At 39.9% G+C, this 18,744-nt stretch overlaps 1 protein-coding gene across 1 annotated transcript in view; it reads right to left on the minus strand.

Annotated features, from left to right (window-relative positions):
* Positions 1–18,744, minus strand: part of LRP1B (LDL receptor related protein 1B) — a 295,406-nt gene that overhangs the window by 227,153 nt on the left and 49,509 nt on the right. Inside the window, exons 5-7 of the mRNA XM_063400998.1 lie at positions 5,595–5,817; positions 2,611–2,782; positions 344–487 (exon numbers count right to left, since the gene is read on the minus strand). Of these exons, the coding sequence (XP_063257068.1) occupies positions 344–487; positions 2,611–2,782; positions 5,595–5,817 (539 nt within the window). The remainder of the gene's footprint in view (positions 1–343; positions 488–2,610; positions 2,783–5,594; positions 5,818–18,744) is intronic.

The following is an 18,744-nucleotide window of genomic DNA, read 5'->3' on the forward strand; positions in this document are numbered from 1 at the left end:
TGTGACAAACTCTTAAGGAGTGTTCCAGTACCTGTGTGCTGTGAAAATGCACGGCACATAAATACAGAGCGAGGCTGATTAATGTAAATTCCGAGATAATTTGTAGTATTCTTTGAGCACCCCAGGTTTAACCTGTCACTCCTGTGAACTAAGCCAAATCAAACAATTTTAAGGGAATGAAAGCAGCATGTGAACGAAGCACCAGGTACACGTTACAGACTTTACCCCAAAGCAGCCCGAGCGATGTGCTAGAGAACACCCCGAACCACCCCTGGGTCACTCCTGGCTGGCTGATTCAAATCAGACTGTCTGATTTCAGGATTTCAGGATTTCTGGAACGTACTTTTGCACGACCTGCCGTCGCTGCCCAGGATGAAGCCGGTCCTGCAGCGACAGGTCCGTGCCTTGTAGCTGCTGCTGAGCAGGCAGAGGTGGGAGCATCCCCCCGGCGTCCCGTGCGGGGCCGCGTCGCACGCGTGGCTCCTGACTGAGAGAGGGGAAAAGGGCACTCAGACACAGCACAGGCAACACAGAGACATGCAGAGGCGTGGGGAGAGGTTAGACAGAGGAAAAGAGTGTAGAGAAAGGGGATTTGTGTCACAGTAAGTCTTTGCCTGGAATATAACTGCTAAGAAAGGTGTTTTTAAAGAAGTTTTTCTCCCCCTCCACTCTCAGAACCACTGTAAAGGTGCAGAACTCAATATCCAGCATAAACACAACAGACATCTGGGGATACAAGCATCATAAAGCCACCCCAGGACATCACCCAAGCCAGGCCAGCGATGCCCAGGGCTATCCAGCCGTGCCCATGGCTGTGTGCAATCCCTTTGTGAATGAGCTCCTGCACAGCATTTGTGCTTCCCCAGGGGAGCTGACACTCCTCCCCTCTTCCATTTGTGGCTTTGGGTCATTTGGCTGGTCGGGGTTTTCTGGGAACAGAGAGCATGCCCTGCCCACACAGACTGCTGTTCCTTCAGCTGCACTAGGCAGCAGCTTTCTGGGCAGAAAGAACAGAACAAGCCCTGCAGAGTTTTTCCATATTTATAGAATGACAGAATGGTTTGGGTTGGAAGGGACCTTGGAGCCCATCTTATTCCAAACCCCTGCCTTTGGCCACCTTCCACTAGACCAGGATATTGCAAACCCCATCCCACCTGGCCTTGAACACTTCCAGGGATGGGGTGCAGATTTGTACAGTTGGGATATAAATCCAGGTGAAGAAGCCAAAGAATTCCTTTCTCTTCATTTCATATTTCCAAATTCATGGTTCTATATCAGCAGCCTAATTTTTTTATTTGTTTTTTTTTAACTGTTGAAGGCAACATGCTGAGAAAACAAAATCTACCAAGTGTCTTACATTTACTAAGCTAGCTTAAAACAGAATAGAGCATTCTAACTCAAAAAATGTTCTGTTCTTCCTACTTTACCTCAAGCTTTTCAGTTTGTTTTTTTTTCAAAGAAAGCAATCAAGTGGTATAGGGTCGATAAGGTTAAAGGTAATACAGAAACTCCACCGAGCTGAGACAGCTTTTACAGAGAATCTTGACAAGCAACAAACATGTCCATTCAAAACAAAAGGAGTAGTGGAGTAATCACAGGATGTAATAAAAGATTACACTGTGCTCATGTCTCTCCTCTGCTCAACCTCTCCGACTCCCTCAGGAGTACAAGTGGGATGATAATAGCAAAGAAAGAGTCTTTGCAGCCTCCTTCAGACATTGACATCTGCAAATCAATGTCCTCAGCTCCAGGGTGAAAATTAGTTCACCCACTCTACATCAATTTAGAGTTTGTTCCCACTTCAGAAACTTCTCCAGAAGCAGCCATTCTGTTTAGAAACATCGACACTGAGAATTGATGTGTTGGCTTTTCTGTCTAAGCGGTCATGGCAACAATTTATTGTTATCAGTCACACCAAAGAAATTCTTGTAAAGCGTCACTGTAGACATTTTGGATCTTGCTATCTTTGCACAAAGTTCCCATAATTCTGCACACAGAAGGTGTGTGAACAGATTACACTCATTCAGGACTATGGACACCAGAAATTGCTGTTTTACCACAAAATTCTGAGATAAAAAAGACTTTTTCACTCTAGATGAAGCTGAAGATCTCTTCCACAGATGGCAGAGCTGACATTCACACAGATCAAGGAGACCCTGTCAGCATTTCCCTCTCTTGTGCCCACCCCTCCGAGCCTTCCTGGCAGCCCCAAGGACAGGAGCTCACCCGAGGTGTGGAGTCTGCCTGAAAAGCAGCCCCAGGAATCTCTGGGGAATCCTCTGAGGAATCCCTGAGGTCTGAGACCCAAGGCATGTGGACAGCACCGGACACCCAACAGCTCTGAAGGTGTTAAACTCTCAGAGTGCTGAGCAGGGCTCTTGGGCAGTCCTCAAACTGAATTCTCACAAAAGGGTTGAGAGCTTAGAGCCACAGCAAATGGGGCAAGAACCACACAGAAAATGGGGCAGCTCAACTTACAGAGGGTTGTGCCACAAGGAAAAAAAATTCACTCCATCTTTAGATATTTTATTTTTCTGGTAGAACTTTTTAAACCACACAAGCACTTCATATCTGGTTGGTGCTTTCTAGAGAGAGGAAATTTGACCTTACCTGCTGCTTGAGTTCTTCTCTGGTACACACGGATCTCTTTGGCATTGTCCAGCCTAGCTAGAGCCTGAACATCAGTGCCATTGTATCTGTTTATTTGTAAAATGCTGAGGTTGTCTGAATTAATGGTGTATAAATAGTTTTCAAATACTGCCAAACCACAAAGATGCCTAATCTGGAAAAGAAACAAATGTTATCTTTTTTTTAGCTCAATATTTTAGGCATATCTGTGAGTTGTAAACATCAAGCACGACTGTGAATTGTATGTGGTAGACTATACAAAAGGTTTCCTGAATATTTGTATATTAAACACAAATTACACTAAAAGTATAGTTCACACTCTTGTAGTCCGAAACTTATAATGAGAACAGCTTTGTACAAGAAAGGTAGAAAATTCAAATTATTTAGCAATCTAAATTCATTTACTCTACAAATTCCCCAGTTTCTCTGATTTTTAAATTAAAATCTACATTCTTGAAGTGCAACATCTACACTAGTATTAACTAATGATCATTAACTAATAGTAGCTGAGATAAATTAACTAATAAATATAGCAAACTTAGAAATTTAAAATACAGCTCATGGATGTAATTGATCCCATGTAACGTTTGTAAATAGTTTTAATATGATCAAATCAGGGCAAATGGTGCAAGATATACCTGCTGAATATTTTTTCTTAAATATATGAGAAATAAACAATTTCTGTCAGCTCTGCTGTGTTCCTCTTGTGTTGGTGTCTTTGAATACGGTGGTGGCCTCTCAGTAGAGCTTGTTTATCAAAAAGTGAATTCTAAAATGGTGATAATCTCTGATGTGTCTAGGCACATTGATTAAAAATTACCTAATAGCTGGTAGTTAGACAATCACAGCTCAAACGTGAAGTGTTCAATAATTTAGAGGCTGTGCTTGAGTTAAAGATTTAGAAAATGCAAAGTATCTCACTGGCAATTCTGAAAACTGAACAAATTAAAGAGAATTTTTTGGCAGATGTTCAGATATTCACAGGCTGAATATCTTATTACTTTAATCATTCAATTGCTCACCACTAAGTATTTACTTCTCTCATTTGCTCCCAAATTCAGATATACGTCACTAAAAACCAACCCAAACAAAAAAAAACCTTGTTCAGCATCAAGTATTTCAGTCATTCTGAAAATTATACCACAGTTGGGGAAGACTTGCCATTGTATTCTGTCTTCACCCAGGAAAAGGAATAGTAATTGACATCATCGGAAGTGTTTGATCAGGATCCAAGAGAAATTCAATGCAATTATAGCAAGATGGACAAGAAAACAGCCTTGAAAATAGAGAGACATCTGTACCAAACTCTGGAATTCTCCCCTGAATTACAATACTTTCCTCCATATTTCCATTTATACTCAGTTTAAATCTTTACCATTTAACTCCTATGAGAGATTTTCTTTATTAAAACTATTAAATCTATGTGGCTCTTTTTGTAATGCATTAATGATCAAATTATTTGAATTTATCTTTTAATTTGTTGGGGTTTTTCACATCTCATGAAGCTTTCTGGTTATAAGTGCACAAATGAAAACATCACTGGCTTGTCCTTTGAAAGCCATGCAGGCTGGCAATCACAGAATCTGCTTTTATTTGGAAAGCACATCTTTGATGTTTGTTCCATGATAAACTTTAGTCCCTAAAAATTCTTGGGGACAGTTTTGTGGTCTGCTGTTTCCTTGGACTAATGAGGAGTAATTTGGAGAAAGAGCCATTCTAGATGATGGCACATGCAGCACAAAACATACTGAAATTACCAATCCTCATTTGAGTGGAAAGACAATCAGTACTATTTGTGACAACAGTGAGAGGCCAAACTTTTAATACCCTTCACCCATATCAAAGAACAGAAATCTCATTTTTTAGCTAGTTTTGAGAAGAATCCCTCTGACCTCGATAAAATATTCTCTTTTGCATCTAAATTTCAGCAAGAAGAGGAAGAACAAGCACTTCTATGACACCAGTACAACTCACTTATAAGCCTGTAAAGCTATTTGTTAATGGCTTCTGAAAATGATTTTAGCTTTTCAAATATCTATTAGAAAATGTTACTTAAAAAACCAAAACCAAAAATACCCAAAAGTTTTCAAGACCTCTTGTCCCAGAACTGGTTAAAGACTGGGGATAGATTGGCAAAAACGGGAAGGTTTTTGCCAAACCACCACTTGGAGTGCTTTGTGTCACATTTTCTGCCTGTTTGTAGTTAACAGTCTGACCAGTTGCATCTTGGTAAACACTGATTACTTGGAGGCAACAAATGACAGAAGAACAGGTAAAATGTTTATTCTGGTTGCACATTTTTATATTCCCTGATTAAACTCGGGCAGAAATAGATGCAAACTTGGTGTCCACACCAGCCCTGGCAGTTCAAGTAGTGACCAGAACAGTTTGGTCTTTGCTGATTTTTCCTGGATTTACAGAGGACTCACAACTGCCAGAGAACTCTTCCACTCTCCAGGCTAATGGACTGAAATGCTCCTGCTCAGACTCACGGTCTCAGAGTTTGTATTTATGACTCTGAACATCAGGATCAGCTGTGAAAAGCGTCATTGCCATCAACAAAAACAAGATTCAAGGGCATCCAGATTATCCTGAATGGGTGAACAGCTTCTGCTGTTCTATTTCACATTATTGAGCCTGTTAGTCTCTCCTTCCTGAGTGGGTAAAGACATCTTGTCATTAAGGATTTACCTCCTGCACCTTTCCACCCCAGATTTTCCCTCCTGAAGTCTCTAACTGTGGTGACTTACAGGGTGCGTTGTTAATGAGACACTGCACGGAAACATTCGTAGGTTGCAAAATCGCTAAACTCCACATAAACCAAAACATGTCGGTGGATCTTTTAAATTCTAACACATCTGAGCTAAAAAGGTAAAAAAACTATGAAATTCCTGTAGCTGCCAGCATTATGTGCGTTCTTTTATCGATATCATTACTTTTTTACAGATTTGAAAATAAATACCTACTTGTCTGCCTTTAGTTATTGTTTGCCTCCTTCTCCCCTGATAGTCAACAACTTCCAAACTCTCCAGATATATGTCGAGCCAGTACACATATTTATTGATGAGGTCTAGTGCCAGAGCAGTTGGCTGTTCAATTTTCGAGTCTACTATCCACGTCCTGTTCATTCCATCCATGTCACATCTCTCCACCTTGGCAGCATTCCCGTAGTCTGTAAAGAAAAGCTTTCTGTTGAAAGAAAATAAGATGTTGTAAGTTTTAAAGGGTGTGAGCGGAGTGCAAAGCTCCTGCTGGCTCTGGGAAAAGGAAGTTTTTGTTCTTTGTCGTTTCAATTTCCTACATACCTCATATTGATAAGGACGTAATTATTTTTAAAAATTCACCATAGCTTTTAACAGATTAACAATTACACAGAATTGTCTTTCAAATGTAAAGCACAGAAGTTCTGAGTGCATTTTTTTACAAAACAGATACACCACGTAATACTCTAAAGTGACAATCTTAAATTCATTTTTAGCCATCATTTCTAAACAAATGGCAGGATGGTTACAGGTAACAGTGGCTCACATCTATTTCTGAAGGAGATGCTTCAGTCCTGGTGCATTTGTCTCCACCCTTGCAAAGGTGCTCAGGTTTCAGAAGGCTCCCACAAATCCAGTGAGTCATTCCAGCCAGGAATAATGGGAAACCATCACAGGCTGAAAATTGCTGCTGAAGCTCCCTAACCCGATACTTGATTAGCATTCGCTGGGCTTAGCACACGCAAATCAATTTTGATTAACCTGACAATATTTTAACAGGATTACCTATTTGTGAGAACAAATTACACTGGCAGGCTGAAGACCACCTTGCCATGACTTTAACATGCTGTAAAGAATAATCTGATTCCAGGCTGAATGTTACTAAAACTACTCTGAGAACCAGGATTTCATTACCCAAACGAAGTGAATTATCTCCTAGTTATTACCACTAATGGGAATAACTTTGGATCAACAGCACATAAAACTTCAGATATCTTTATGTGACAGAGTAGTAATTTATAGCCTTGTAACCTCCCATAAAAATCCAGTTTTAGCCTACTTGCTGAACAGCAGAATGAAACCCATATCCTTTACTTTAGTCTTCAAATAAATAAGAATACATTTTAAAGGGAGGAAAAGTGTTTCAAGTGAAAAAATTGAATATTAAAAAAACCCCAACGAACCAAACAACTAAACAACTTTTTTTAAAAAGTGAAGGCATTAGAATCATTTGTAGTCTACTTGCAGGAGCTGTCAAATGCCAAAATGAATTGATCTCAGAATCCTGAAATAGGGCTGGAGGAGAATTTGAAAGGTCATGCAGTCCATCACCAGGCCATAAGGCAGAATAAACTTTACCTATAACATTCCTGAGGGATAACTCCATTCCTGACAGGGATTTCTATTTATCAAAATAATTCTGAGTTCCTGTCCTGTCCTTCACTGTCATTCTTTATCCCAGCTGTACTCTAAGAATATATTTAAAACCACAGACTTAATATTCAGGTCTATATAAATCAAAATGTGCATAGCACAGACTATTGGCAAAGTAAAAATCAGGCCTGAAAAGCAAAAGTAATTTGGAATGAAATGCAAAAGTAAAAAAAAAAAAAAAAAAAAAGTGTGTGTATAGCAGTATATACACTTATTTATGTATATATTCATATCATCAGAAATAACAAGGCCAACACCTATATATATTTAAAATAAGTTGTTAAAATGTTACATGTACTCCAGACTCCAATCTGTACTTCTGGGGATTTGATTTATGTTATTTAATGGAACTTTGTACCTCAAGATTCAATAATTCAAATAAAGCTGGTTTTGGAATCACAGAACCAACTGGGTTTGCTGTGCTCAGACACTCACACACATATAAATATATAAATATATAAATATATAAATACACACCCATGTTTTAAATACACATCCAGACACACAGGAGCTACAAAGACCTGAAGTTTGACTTCAGACTGGCTCCACTGCATAGTGTTCAGTTTTATTAGTAATTTAATATTTCTACAGATTAAAATACAAGCTAAAAAAAAAAAGGATTAGTCTTTTACAACAAGATTATCTTTTCAGATCAGACAAGAGATAAAATATTTGTATGCCAATAACAAATGGATCCAGTAAGGAATATCTAAGAATTAAGAATAGGTAAGAGGCTGCTCCAGCTTTCTATAATAGGGGGTAATTTCTTTTTTTTCCCTCAATATCTGTCTTATAATAACATCATTTGTGCGAGTTATCATGACTTCATGTGTAAATGGCACTCTTTTTACTCTAAAAATCTCTAATTTTCTCCCGGAGATGGAAAACAATGAAACTTTATAATTAAAGGAAGAGTTAAAAGAACAAGAAAGTAGCTGCCTAAATGCTTCTGCATGATCAAAGTGCTCTGAAAATTAAATTGAGAAAATTAAACACTTTACTGGGTAATCTTGAAACACAATTCTGTATTTAAAGACTAATGCAGATTTTCAGAGTGGGGTTTAAACCAGACCTGCATTTCTAACACCAGAAGCTGGCCCACAATTACCCTGCATCTCCTTTGCCTGGGGAGCTCTAAAGGATGCACTGCACTGTATTTATTTCAGCTCAAGGCTAATTTCTCTGCTCACAAATGGTGCTGGGTTCGCCTCTCCATTTTCAGCAGAGGGCAATGAAATCTTTTATCCATTCCCAGAGCAATTTGGGAGGAAAACTGACCTGTGCCTGTCCCTGCACAGCCCAGGCTCAGGGCACTGGGGTGACCTTGAGGCTCTGACAGAGTTCACTGCAGCCTTCATTTCCTCAGATCTACAGTGAGGGTGCTCACTGAGGCTGCTGCAACAGTAAAAATGTTGACACAATAAAATAAATTTGATTAGGGCGTGTCATCTTTTGAAAGGCATAGAGTTCATGTGCAGAAACTCTGAATTCTGCCTGTAGTCAAACAACAACAAAAAGAGGAATCTTCTTCATCAAGTCCTGGTGCTTTGCAGGCAATTAAACTCATAGAAGTATTCAGTTGTTTTGACTCTCCCAGAATGTGGAGAGCAGCAGTCAGGAATCTACATCTAATAGCTAGTGGTGATATCTTCCAGGCTGAATTACACAGACTGATTTCTGCAGCAGCTTATTTGGCTTAAACAGCTATTTTCACCTGTCCCTCTCTCCAGAGGTATTTCCAGATGGAAATCAAATTCTCTCCTCTGCCCAGCAGCTGGAGATAAGCAAGGGCAGGCAGGGTCCCTCCTCTGGTCAGACAGGCTCTTTCTGCTGCCCTTCCGTGCAGTTATTCCAGTTTTAGGTCAGGGATTGAACAAGCGTGGCCAGCACTGGGTTTGCTGCTCTGGAGGGGAGCTCTGCACCACGGCCCAGCGAGCTCCCTGCACCAGCTGCAGATCCAGCCAGCCCTGGGTGGCGTTTGCTGTTTTCACTGCCCTCTCACACTGCTGATACACACTCATCCTCTCCCCAGCTGTCACATGAACCCTCCTCAGTCCAACAACTTAAATCTTAAAAAGTTATGGCTGGAGGTTTTCCAAAGAGTTTGGTCCCAGCTAGGAAATAAATACAGGGAATCACAGAATCAGCAGGTTGGGAGAGACCTCCAGGATCATCGAGTCCATCCCAACCTTAGCCTCAACAAAACCACCAAGTGCCACATCCAGGATTTCCTTAAACACATCCAGGGATGGTGAATCCAGCACCTCCCCAGGTAAACCATTCCAATATTTTATTACCCTTTCTGTAAAAAACTTTTTCACAGGGACTATTCCACCCACATCCGAGCAATGACAACTCCCCAGCATTTTAAAATACCCTCCCTGACAAACCCACTGACTGGAAGTAACAATAAAGGTTACCAAACAGAACTAATTCCAGAGGAAAAGAATTCTGCCATGAGACAAAAGGAGCAGTGAATTTACCAGTCCCTGCTCTCCCACCAGTGGTCACAGATTCATCTCTCCTTCATTATCAAGCCTCAGAAATTTGTAAGGAGGGCCTCAAGAGGGCTGGAGTTCTGTCCTTACACAGACATCTGTAGGACAGATTCCAAATCCCTCATCACCACTGGTTTTGTCCAGAACCTTTTCTCTCTCACTTCCTTTTGTTTTCCAAGCTTTCAGTCACCTCCTTCCTAATCCACCTATTTAATGAGCTGAGAAAGGATTGTTTTCCCTGTAAAGCTACATTTGGGCACCTGCCTGACTGAAAACTGCTGATTTCTAATGCACCCAAGACACCAAACACTCTACAGGACAATCGGAGTTTGGGGGGCAAAAATACACAGTTCTGGAGCTCCTTGACAAAAACCAATGAAATATTATGCAAGGCAAAATAATGAAGTATATATAGAAAAAGAGGATACTTTCCTAGGCAAAGTCACTGCTGTGGACAAGAACTAACTAGAATAAAGTAAAATAATTCCTAGCACACCTCAATAGGAGCTAGGAGTTGAAGGAAGAGATTTAATTTTCAGAAAATGCACTGAGAGGGTCATTTTCAGGACAGAAGGCAAAGATGTTCAGCTGATCTTGGCAAAAGAACAACTCACAAAAAGTCAGAGGCTTTTTACCAATTTAGGGGCAGGATTAAGATGTGGGAAAAGAAGTTTGAATTAGAATTAACAGAAATGCTGTGCAATTTAATTGGTATAAAACATAACGAGAACAGCACTGGCACTGAGTGGCCCCAGCCAGATTTACTGGAAGACAAACAGGATAACTAAAATGATGGGGACTGTGGTGAACAAGGAACCTTCTTCAGAGGAGGTGATCAAACACCCAATTAAAAGGACTCTGAAAATGCCCCATAGGCTCTCACAGCCTGTGGGATGAGGTGACCGACTGGCTGGATTCTCAGAAGGGGACTGCCACACAGTCCTGAGTCTGGTTTCTACTGCATTTTAAAAAATAAATGTGATTTGATTTAGTTTACACCACATTTAATTAATAATCAGCTTTATAGCATGGTCCAGGAGCATTTTTACCTCTGATGATGTTTAGGTTTGTTTCTGGGTTCAGCAGTTTTGGGTTTTTTTATCCACGTCTAAAGCAAAAGAGATCGGCCACCCTCAGATTTTGGTAATAAATGATCTGTGGCCCTCAGAGTCCCAGACAGATTTTAGGAACGTGCAGAGCACTTGAACAGTTTTTGCTGGAACACACACACACAGGGAAAGCAATTCTCAGGTTTGGCACAAAGGGAATTTTTTCCCCAGAGGAGGAACTGAAATACCACTGGATTTGGGGATTTAGGTTTCTCCTTCCTCTGCTTCTTTCCAGCACAACGCAGCACTCATCATCTGGAGGATAATTCCCCACACTATTTTAGGGAGTTAGAAGCTCTTTGGCTCTCCAGCAACGTGCCTATTTTTTTTTTTTTTTTTTTGTAACTGATATTGGAATGAAATATCCAGTGGATGTTTTTGAGCTGCATGGGAGTGAAATTCTATTAAAGTTCCTCTGTGATTTCCGCAGTGTAAAGGAGGACATATGTTCCAAATGTTCCTGGCAGTTTGGAAATCTAGCAATGAGTGCCTGTGAGTAAAATAATCATGGTTTCTTCTCCTGGAGAGCTGCAGATTTAGTGCCACGCAGGAAGCAGCACAGGGTCGAGCTGCAGATGAAAGTAAAACCCAGCCAGACAACTCCTCCTCACCAGCAGAGCCCAGCTCCACTCACTGCTGGCTGCACAACAAAAATCAGCAAAACTCAGCCCCAGGGGGGACATTTATAACGAAATTCCCTTCTCTTCACAGGGAAATCGCCAGTTCAAACCAAAGATTTTTTATTTGCAGCAAGAGCAGTGGTGGCCTGAGCAGCCAATGGGGAAAGCAGCTGAGAATTTGGGGGTGGGTTAAAAACACAGCCAATCTGGGTCACTGCTAAAGAAGATACAAATTGTCATAATTTGTTTTGTTTCTATTTCAACTGTCCACCATCCATCTATAAAAATATGCCTGCTAGAAAGCTCAAGTGCTTTGCCATCACCAGGTCCCTCCTCCCACCCCTCTTTTCTTTACACACACAGAAATATGAATTTTCAGGTGTTTTAAAGTGAACAGAATTTGATAATTTTATAATTTGATCAGCACGGTTGTTTATTACATTGTCATGACTATCCTCCACAACCATTTCAGCAATTATTCTTCAAGTTTGATCCCTTCCACTAGAGAGTATATAAAAGCCTTCACTTCTTTTGTCTTAGGGATGTCACTCAAATACACACATTTTAAGTTCATAACAACCCTTAAAAGTGCTTTCCCCCTCCTTTTTTCCACCCCAAAATGCTTTTCCTGCAGGGTGAGAGTGCAGCTGCCCCTCCTGTGCACTCATCTCCCATCCCTGGTGCTGCAGGAACGATGCAGGACAGAGAAATGCACAGCTGAGCTCCCGTCTGATGCTCTGTCACGGCTGCATTTTCTCACACAAGCTCTGCTTCCTCCCATGCAGAGTAAATATGGAATAAACCCACACCAATCCTTCCATGCTTTACTTCTTGCTCCGTTCCTGAGCAGTTGTGGCCGTGCATGCTAAAAAAAGCACACCTGGAATATACCAGCAATAAATCAAACGCAGAGAGGAATAGAAATCCAGTTCATAGGTTTTGCTTTTGGGTAAAATTGCAGAGAAAGTTTGTCTTACACTCTCATCACAAGAGTTGTTTGGTTTTTTTATTCCCATATCAAGACTACAGCAATGGGATGTATTGCTGAAAAAGTGCATCCCTTAGAATATATCAAATTTATACTTGCTTAAACCTGCTTTCTGTCTGCACACAATTCAATATCTTTTCATTAAAATCATCTAATTACCTTGAGTAATTTTGTGCACAAAGTAATTTTCTGAATAAAAAGCATGTTCTCTGAGCTTTCAAAATTTATTTCTAATATAAAATTTTAGTAAGTAAATCAAATATTACCTTTTCAGCCACATTTTTCCCCTAATTCCATGCAAGGTTTTATTAACTGTCAGTTTGTAATGAAAGACATATTGCAGATGTATTCCTGGATTCATTAAGGGCCCTGAACATCAGTATTTATTTGTCACATTACTGCCCTTTATCCGAAAATGTAAGGATTCAGACTTCAATCAGATGCAGAAATTTGGAATTAGTCCTTTCAAACTAAATGTGTTTCCCCATGTGGAACTCATCAGTCAGAACAGAAATGAAGAAACATTGATTATTCCCATTTTATCACAAACCAGCTGTGCCAAATCAATGTGCAATCCACTGAAAAAAATTCATTTTATAACCAAAGTGCCACGTTACATGGCTTTGTATCAACATGTAATCAGACTTTTAATGTGACATCCAAATAATATCATTAAGTCTCTATGATCTTTTTAAAAAGTACATATAAACCCTTGCTAAAATAAAGAATTTAACAGATTTTATGTAGTTATAAAATAGGTGTTTACATTCAAACCATGCCCACACTGATGTTAGAGATACTGAAATCTGGAACAGGATGATGAACAGTTCCTGGATTATCCTGAGTATTTATTTTTGAGGGGGAGATGGTTCATTTGTGCTGCTTTCCCAGATGTGCAAGATGCAGGGAAATGATTTCCCCACAGAAAATTAAAATTCTCTTTCTTCATTGGCTACTCAGGGTGTGATATATTTGTTATCCTTCAAACTCAACTCGAGATACATATTTTAATGTGCAATTTTTTTGATTATTCTGCTTTGAATGATTTCTGGAGCATCCAAATGGTGCCAGGTGACCTTTTATACTCTTTGCATGGCCTCTTTTATGTACAGAGCAGAATGCACATATTCTTACACTTATTTTCAAAGATTTCCTCACTATTGTACAGAAGCTCTTTCACAGAGGAAATAAATGCAGCACTTTCCCTGAAGGTATTTAATTTTCACAAGATATTATTATGTGCAGTCAGACTCTATTGCTTCTTCCACTTAATAAATAACATTTTCCCTTAGCTGAAAAGCAACAATATTAAAAATTTACTTTTTAAAATAGGAAATTTTTAGGAGGAAGCGGGAATATTTTCATTAATTGTTCAGTGATTGTAGGGGAAAAAAGGTAGAAATGAAGAAGATCCCTGAAATTGTGCTTGGCTTGCAGCCTGAGGAGTTTCAGTGTGGAGTTCTGAAGGTTTAACTTTTGTCCTAGAGCTAAGCTCAGGCTCAGAGCAAATCCGGGCAGCACCAGCAGCAAGTCCTGGTTTAAAAATGACTGTGCAGGCACAGGAGGGCATCACTTCCCAAACACAGCCTCGCTTCTCCAGGGGCTCCTCCTTCCCAGAACCTCAGACATGGCCTTTTCAACCCAGCCTGAGAAACGATGGTTGGATGGAGCACTTGGCACTGGGAAATGTGGAAAACGGGCCCGCTCACTTTGTCAGGGATTTAAAATCATGTTTTCCACACCACCAGCATCAATCACAGCACAGACTGCTTTGTCTTCCCCTATGTGATTTCTGTCAAGCAACTTTTTCCACTCAGGGACAAGCAATGAGAAAGGAAACATTTTTGCAATATTAATTTCTTTTAAATGCATTATTAATGAGAAAAAATAAATTAAAACAGTTCTTCCACCTTGGTATTTGATGACCTATACCAGATTAAATGTCAGTAATAGCTGGCATTTGAGAACCTGTCCCATCCATCTTATGCAGAAAATGCTACAATAATCATCATTAGGTAGGATTACATTAAATTAATCAAAAATCCACAGTTTGCAAGCTTTAGGAATCTCAGGGCTCCTTCCCAGGCAGACCTGCACAAAGGCCAGGATTACACTGAGGCTTTAGATCCCAGAGGCTTCAGACCCTGAAAACTGAGGATTTCAAGTGATGATGAGTTAACAGTCAACAGAAGGGATTTTTGTCTTGTCTTGTTTTGTTTTTTCCCCAGCAAATTCAAGGAAGAATGGATCAGTGGTTATTAAATCAAACTCTGAAAGTCCCAGCGCTGCTGGAAGCTGGCAGGTTTGCTGTGGGAACTGCTGCTGGATGCTGGGATATTCTTCCTTTCTCATCTAAGGTGTGGGTTTGGGTTTTTAATTTATTTTTGTTTGTTTGCCTTTTTCATTTATTTTGTTGTTTTGGGTTTTTTTTGTTTGGTTGAGGGGGGTTTTTTGTTTGTTTTGGGGTTTTTTTGGGTTTTTTTCTGGCTTCACTTAAGAAACGTCCCACTGGGAATGCAGTGGGAAGCAGCTGTGCTGGTGGGTTAGATTCAGGTCATTAAATATAATCCATACCATCAAAGCTGAAGATGATCTTGGATGAAGAGACAGGTGAGACTGTAAAATAAATGTATTCTCACAAAAATGAGACCACCAATTTATATTTCAAATACATATATAAATTATAATTTGTATAAAAAATTACTTCAAATCAAGTTTATACATGGTAATGCTATTACCTTATGCCAAAGAGGAGCAAAAACATTGAATATTTGATCTCCACAAGCAAACATTGCTAAGACAATAAATCCTTAAGCTGGTTTAAATTGTGCCAATGGTTATTTATCACAGTGTAGAACAGAAAATAGGCAGGCTGTGCTTGGCAGCAATGGACAGAACTGATCTCTAGCCTGACTTTCCTTTGGGACAAGGCAGTGAACTTTGCAAGTTAGGGAATTATTCCAATTCAATTGATGATTGCAGTGGTGAACAGCAATGAGAAATAATCAGGAATCACCAAGAATAAAAAAAAGGCATCTACCCAAACTACAACTGCACAAAATAAAATAAAAACAAGAATCTCACCCAGCACTTTGACATTCCTGTTTAGGAATCTCTGTTCATTAATGTTTGTGGGGTGTTTTTGTAAAGTAGTAAGTTCTGAAGTGAATATTAGAACTTACATCTTGAGTTTCTGATCAAATATTTTCTGCTGCAGAGGTTGGTTTGGGTGCTGCTGGCCCAGGCTCAGTGATGCACATCTCTGTGCAGGGCTCAGAACTGCAAATCTTCCCACTACAAATCCCTAAATGGAGCATTATTTAATGTCAGCAACAAGGGAGTTACCTGATTCCCCATCTCATCCTGGCATTTGACAGTAAGTAATAATAGCCAGTTTTGCTTCCTCATTAACTACTGAGTAAACAAGTCATTTTCTCCTCAAAATTGTACTTGTAAATTAAATTCATAAAAAACCCAAACCCCAAGCCAAAGCCTTGTCTTAAACAAAGATTATAGGCAACAAATTATCAAGTTAGTACAAAGAAAAAGCAAAGCAGCATTTCGACTGAACTGTAATATTTGAAATTGGGTTGGAATTATTGTATTTGCATTATTTTATCTCTTCTGAGATCACAGACTCTTTAAATCTACACGATATTTTTTCTTAAGGCGCTACAAAGCAGAACTCAATTCCAGTTAAGTGTCAACAAATTTGGTTTTATTCCACCGCGGAGAAGGCTCTTGTGCTTTTGCTGTTGTTGCTCTATTCTTGATCTGTTAACCTTTAATTTACAGCAGCAAGGCCTAGTGGGAAGGCAGAATTATTTATAACACCACTAGTAATTAGTGCCTAATTACCAGAACTAACATGAAGCTGCTAGAAAACTGTGCATACATTCAGGATTTAAAGCCAGTGCGTGCTGATTTGTAACACAAATACATAAACAACAGAAGTATTTCCATTTTGACTTCCAAAGGTTCCTCAGCTGAGAGCCCATTGATGATCTGCCACATTACTTAATAAATTTCTGCTGTGGCAGAGAAGTTACACAAACAATTGTCAAAAAGAGTTCCTGCTTTCGGCTCTCGTTAGCAAATATTTGCACAGACTTTTCCTGAAAGATTCACTGAGTGCCAAGAAAAATGCAAAGACAGAAAAGTTTCAGTACATGGTATGTAATAATATTTAGATACTGACTGGAGTGTAACAGCAAATTGCTGGAGGTTCTGTATTTTGATGTTCAAAGTGATAAATATGCAGATATTTATTTATTTCAGTCGCTGGTTTGAAATTTCCCTTTCCATTGGAGCGGATCATTTGAATAACCCTCATTTACTGAATTGTCTGCTGCTGCTTTCCACATGCAGCTTGTGTCATTTCAAGAACAGTGAAACTTGTGCTGGCATGACAAAGTATTTATAGAAAAGCCACATCTGTAATACACTCGCTGTACTTGTTACAGAGTTGTGAACATAAGTAATGAATTAAATAAGAGGCTGCAAGAAGCAACGTGGGAATTGTGGGATTAAAGAGGCTGTCAGCTGATCCAGAGGCACAGCATCCTCTTCTCCTCCAAACACACCATTTATAACTTTTTTTAAAGCAGTTGGCAAAATGTGGTAGCACAAAATTGTGCTTTGTTTACAATGATGAAGGGATTAGCTGAAATCAAACAAAACAAAGATAGAAATAAATAAATTCCCCATCTCCCCCCGGAGAACCCACAAAACCATGGGAAAATTTCACCAATATATTCAACAACACAATAAATATAATTTCAGGGTATTACTGGGTTCTCTATCTATCTATCCATATCAATCAGACATTTCCTGCCATGCGACTCCTCCTTGTTCTGTGGGGATAAAAGCAAAGTGCAACAGCCCGTTCAACATGGAGAGATTTCCAAAAAGTCAAAAACCATTAGTGAGTAATAAAACACAAAAATAAAGGGCTCTTTAGTCCTTCTCTTGCCCTGTTCCACTCAGGGTTTGCCGAGAGCTGTCCATGGTACTGAGGAATGGGACACTCGGTACCACCTCACCCCACATTTTCCTCTGCAGTGAACCCAGTCCTGCATTTCCTGATTCAGGGAAGGAATTACACCAGCAATTTTGAAGCCAGCAAACAAATCTGCTTGCTGATTGCACTTCTGAAACACCAGAAATGTGGGGATGTATTTGCAGCCCCGGCTCCAAACAGAATGAGGGGAAAAATGGGGGGATTTGTACAGCCCAGTGATGGCTGCATACATCATCCCTGTAATAATGTTTCAAATACCAACCTACCCCACACAGAATTAGATAGGAAGACAATTTCTGAAAATTACTAAAATGGAGAAAAATGTAGAAAGAATTGCGGGGGGAAAAAAAATAAAAATACTTTTCTGGCCAAAAAGGATTACACTAATGTGCAAAGCAGTTAGGTTATGCCAGCATGAACTGACAGCTGAGCCATCCACACTACCTCACCAATTTCATTATCAATGCTAAGACAGTTTCAGAACTCAAAGAAGTAAGTTATGGCTGATGTCATTAATACTATATGAAAAATGGAATTCTAACATGTTTATGATTCACATCACTCAGTCTCACAGGCTCTTGGTCACTCCAGTGGTCACCAAATCACTTTTTCCTTGCTCGAAGATGCACTGCTCCCCAAGGCTCCAGGCCACCAGGCACACAGCGACGAGCACAGGTGCATTTTAGAGCTGCTTAACTTATTAGTTTTATTAATTAACTAATTATCTCATTTTAGGAGAAGAAGAAACAATATAAAACCCAATGCAGAGCACCTGATATCTCATGCACTGAGCGACAGCAGGAAAGAAGGTGAAGCTACACAAGGAGGTGAAGCTGCACGTGCAGCCCAAGAGGCATCGATGGAGATGCTTTTATTAAAAGAGCTGAGACAGTCTGAGGAGAAGATTCCCTCTGCAGCAGACAGCCTGAAAGCAGAGCATGGTGTTCTACCTGTCAGGAAAGCTTAACTTCTTCATTTTAAGACAAAACTGATAGGCACTGACTTGAGCACAGAGTGCAGCAGCAAACAGCCTGGTGGGGTTTGGAGGGGAGCAGGGCACTGCCTGTTTGCTTTACAGGATAAAAGCAATCATCCACAGGCATCACTAACCAAACAGATTTTTAACATGATTTTTGTCTGTTGCCAGAAATATAATTTATACCTACTTTGCATATTACCTGCAATAGAAGTTAATCAGTCTGAGGTGAAGGGAGCACAGATTAACTTGGGGCTTCCTTCCCCTTGCTTTGTTTCAACATAATTGTCCTCCTCTGCCACCCCCAGTGAATAATCTTACAACCTCCAGCCCTTTCTAATCACTCACACTCCTCACTGCTCTCTGTGAAGAGGCAGAAGATAGCTTGGGTTGGGACACACAGACACCACCTGCTGCAGAGCAGTCATTCCCTTTCTTACCTTATTAAAAGACCTTCTCCTGGTCTTTTCACGTTTTATTCCAAAAGAGG

Source organism: Prinia subflava, chromosome 6 (assembly GCF_021018805.1).
Source record: "Prinia subflava isolate CZ2003 ecotype Zambia chromosome 6, Cam_Psub_1.2, whole genome shotgun sequence".
NCBI lineage: Eukaryota > Metazoa > Chordata > Aves > Passeriformes > Cisticolidae > Prinia > Prinia subflava.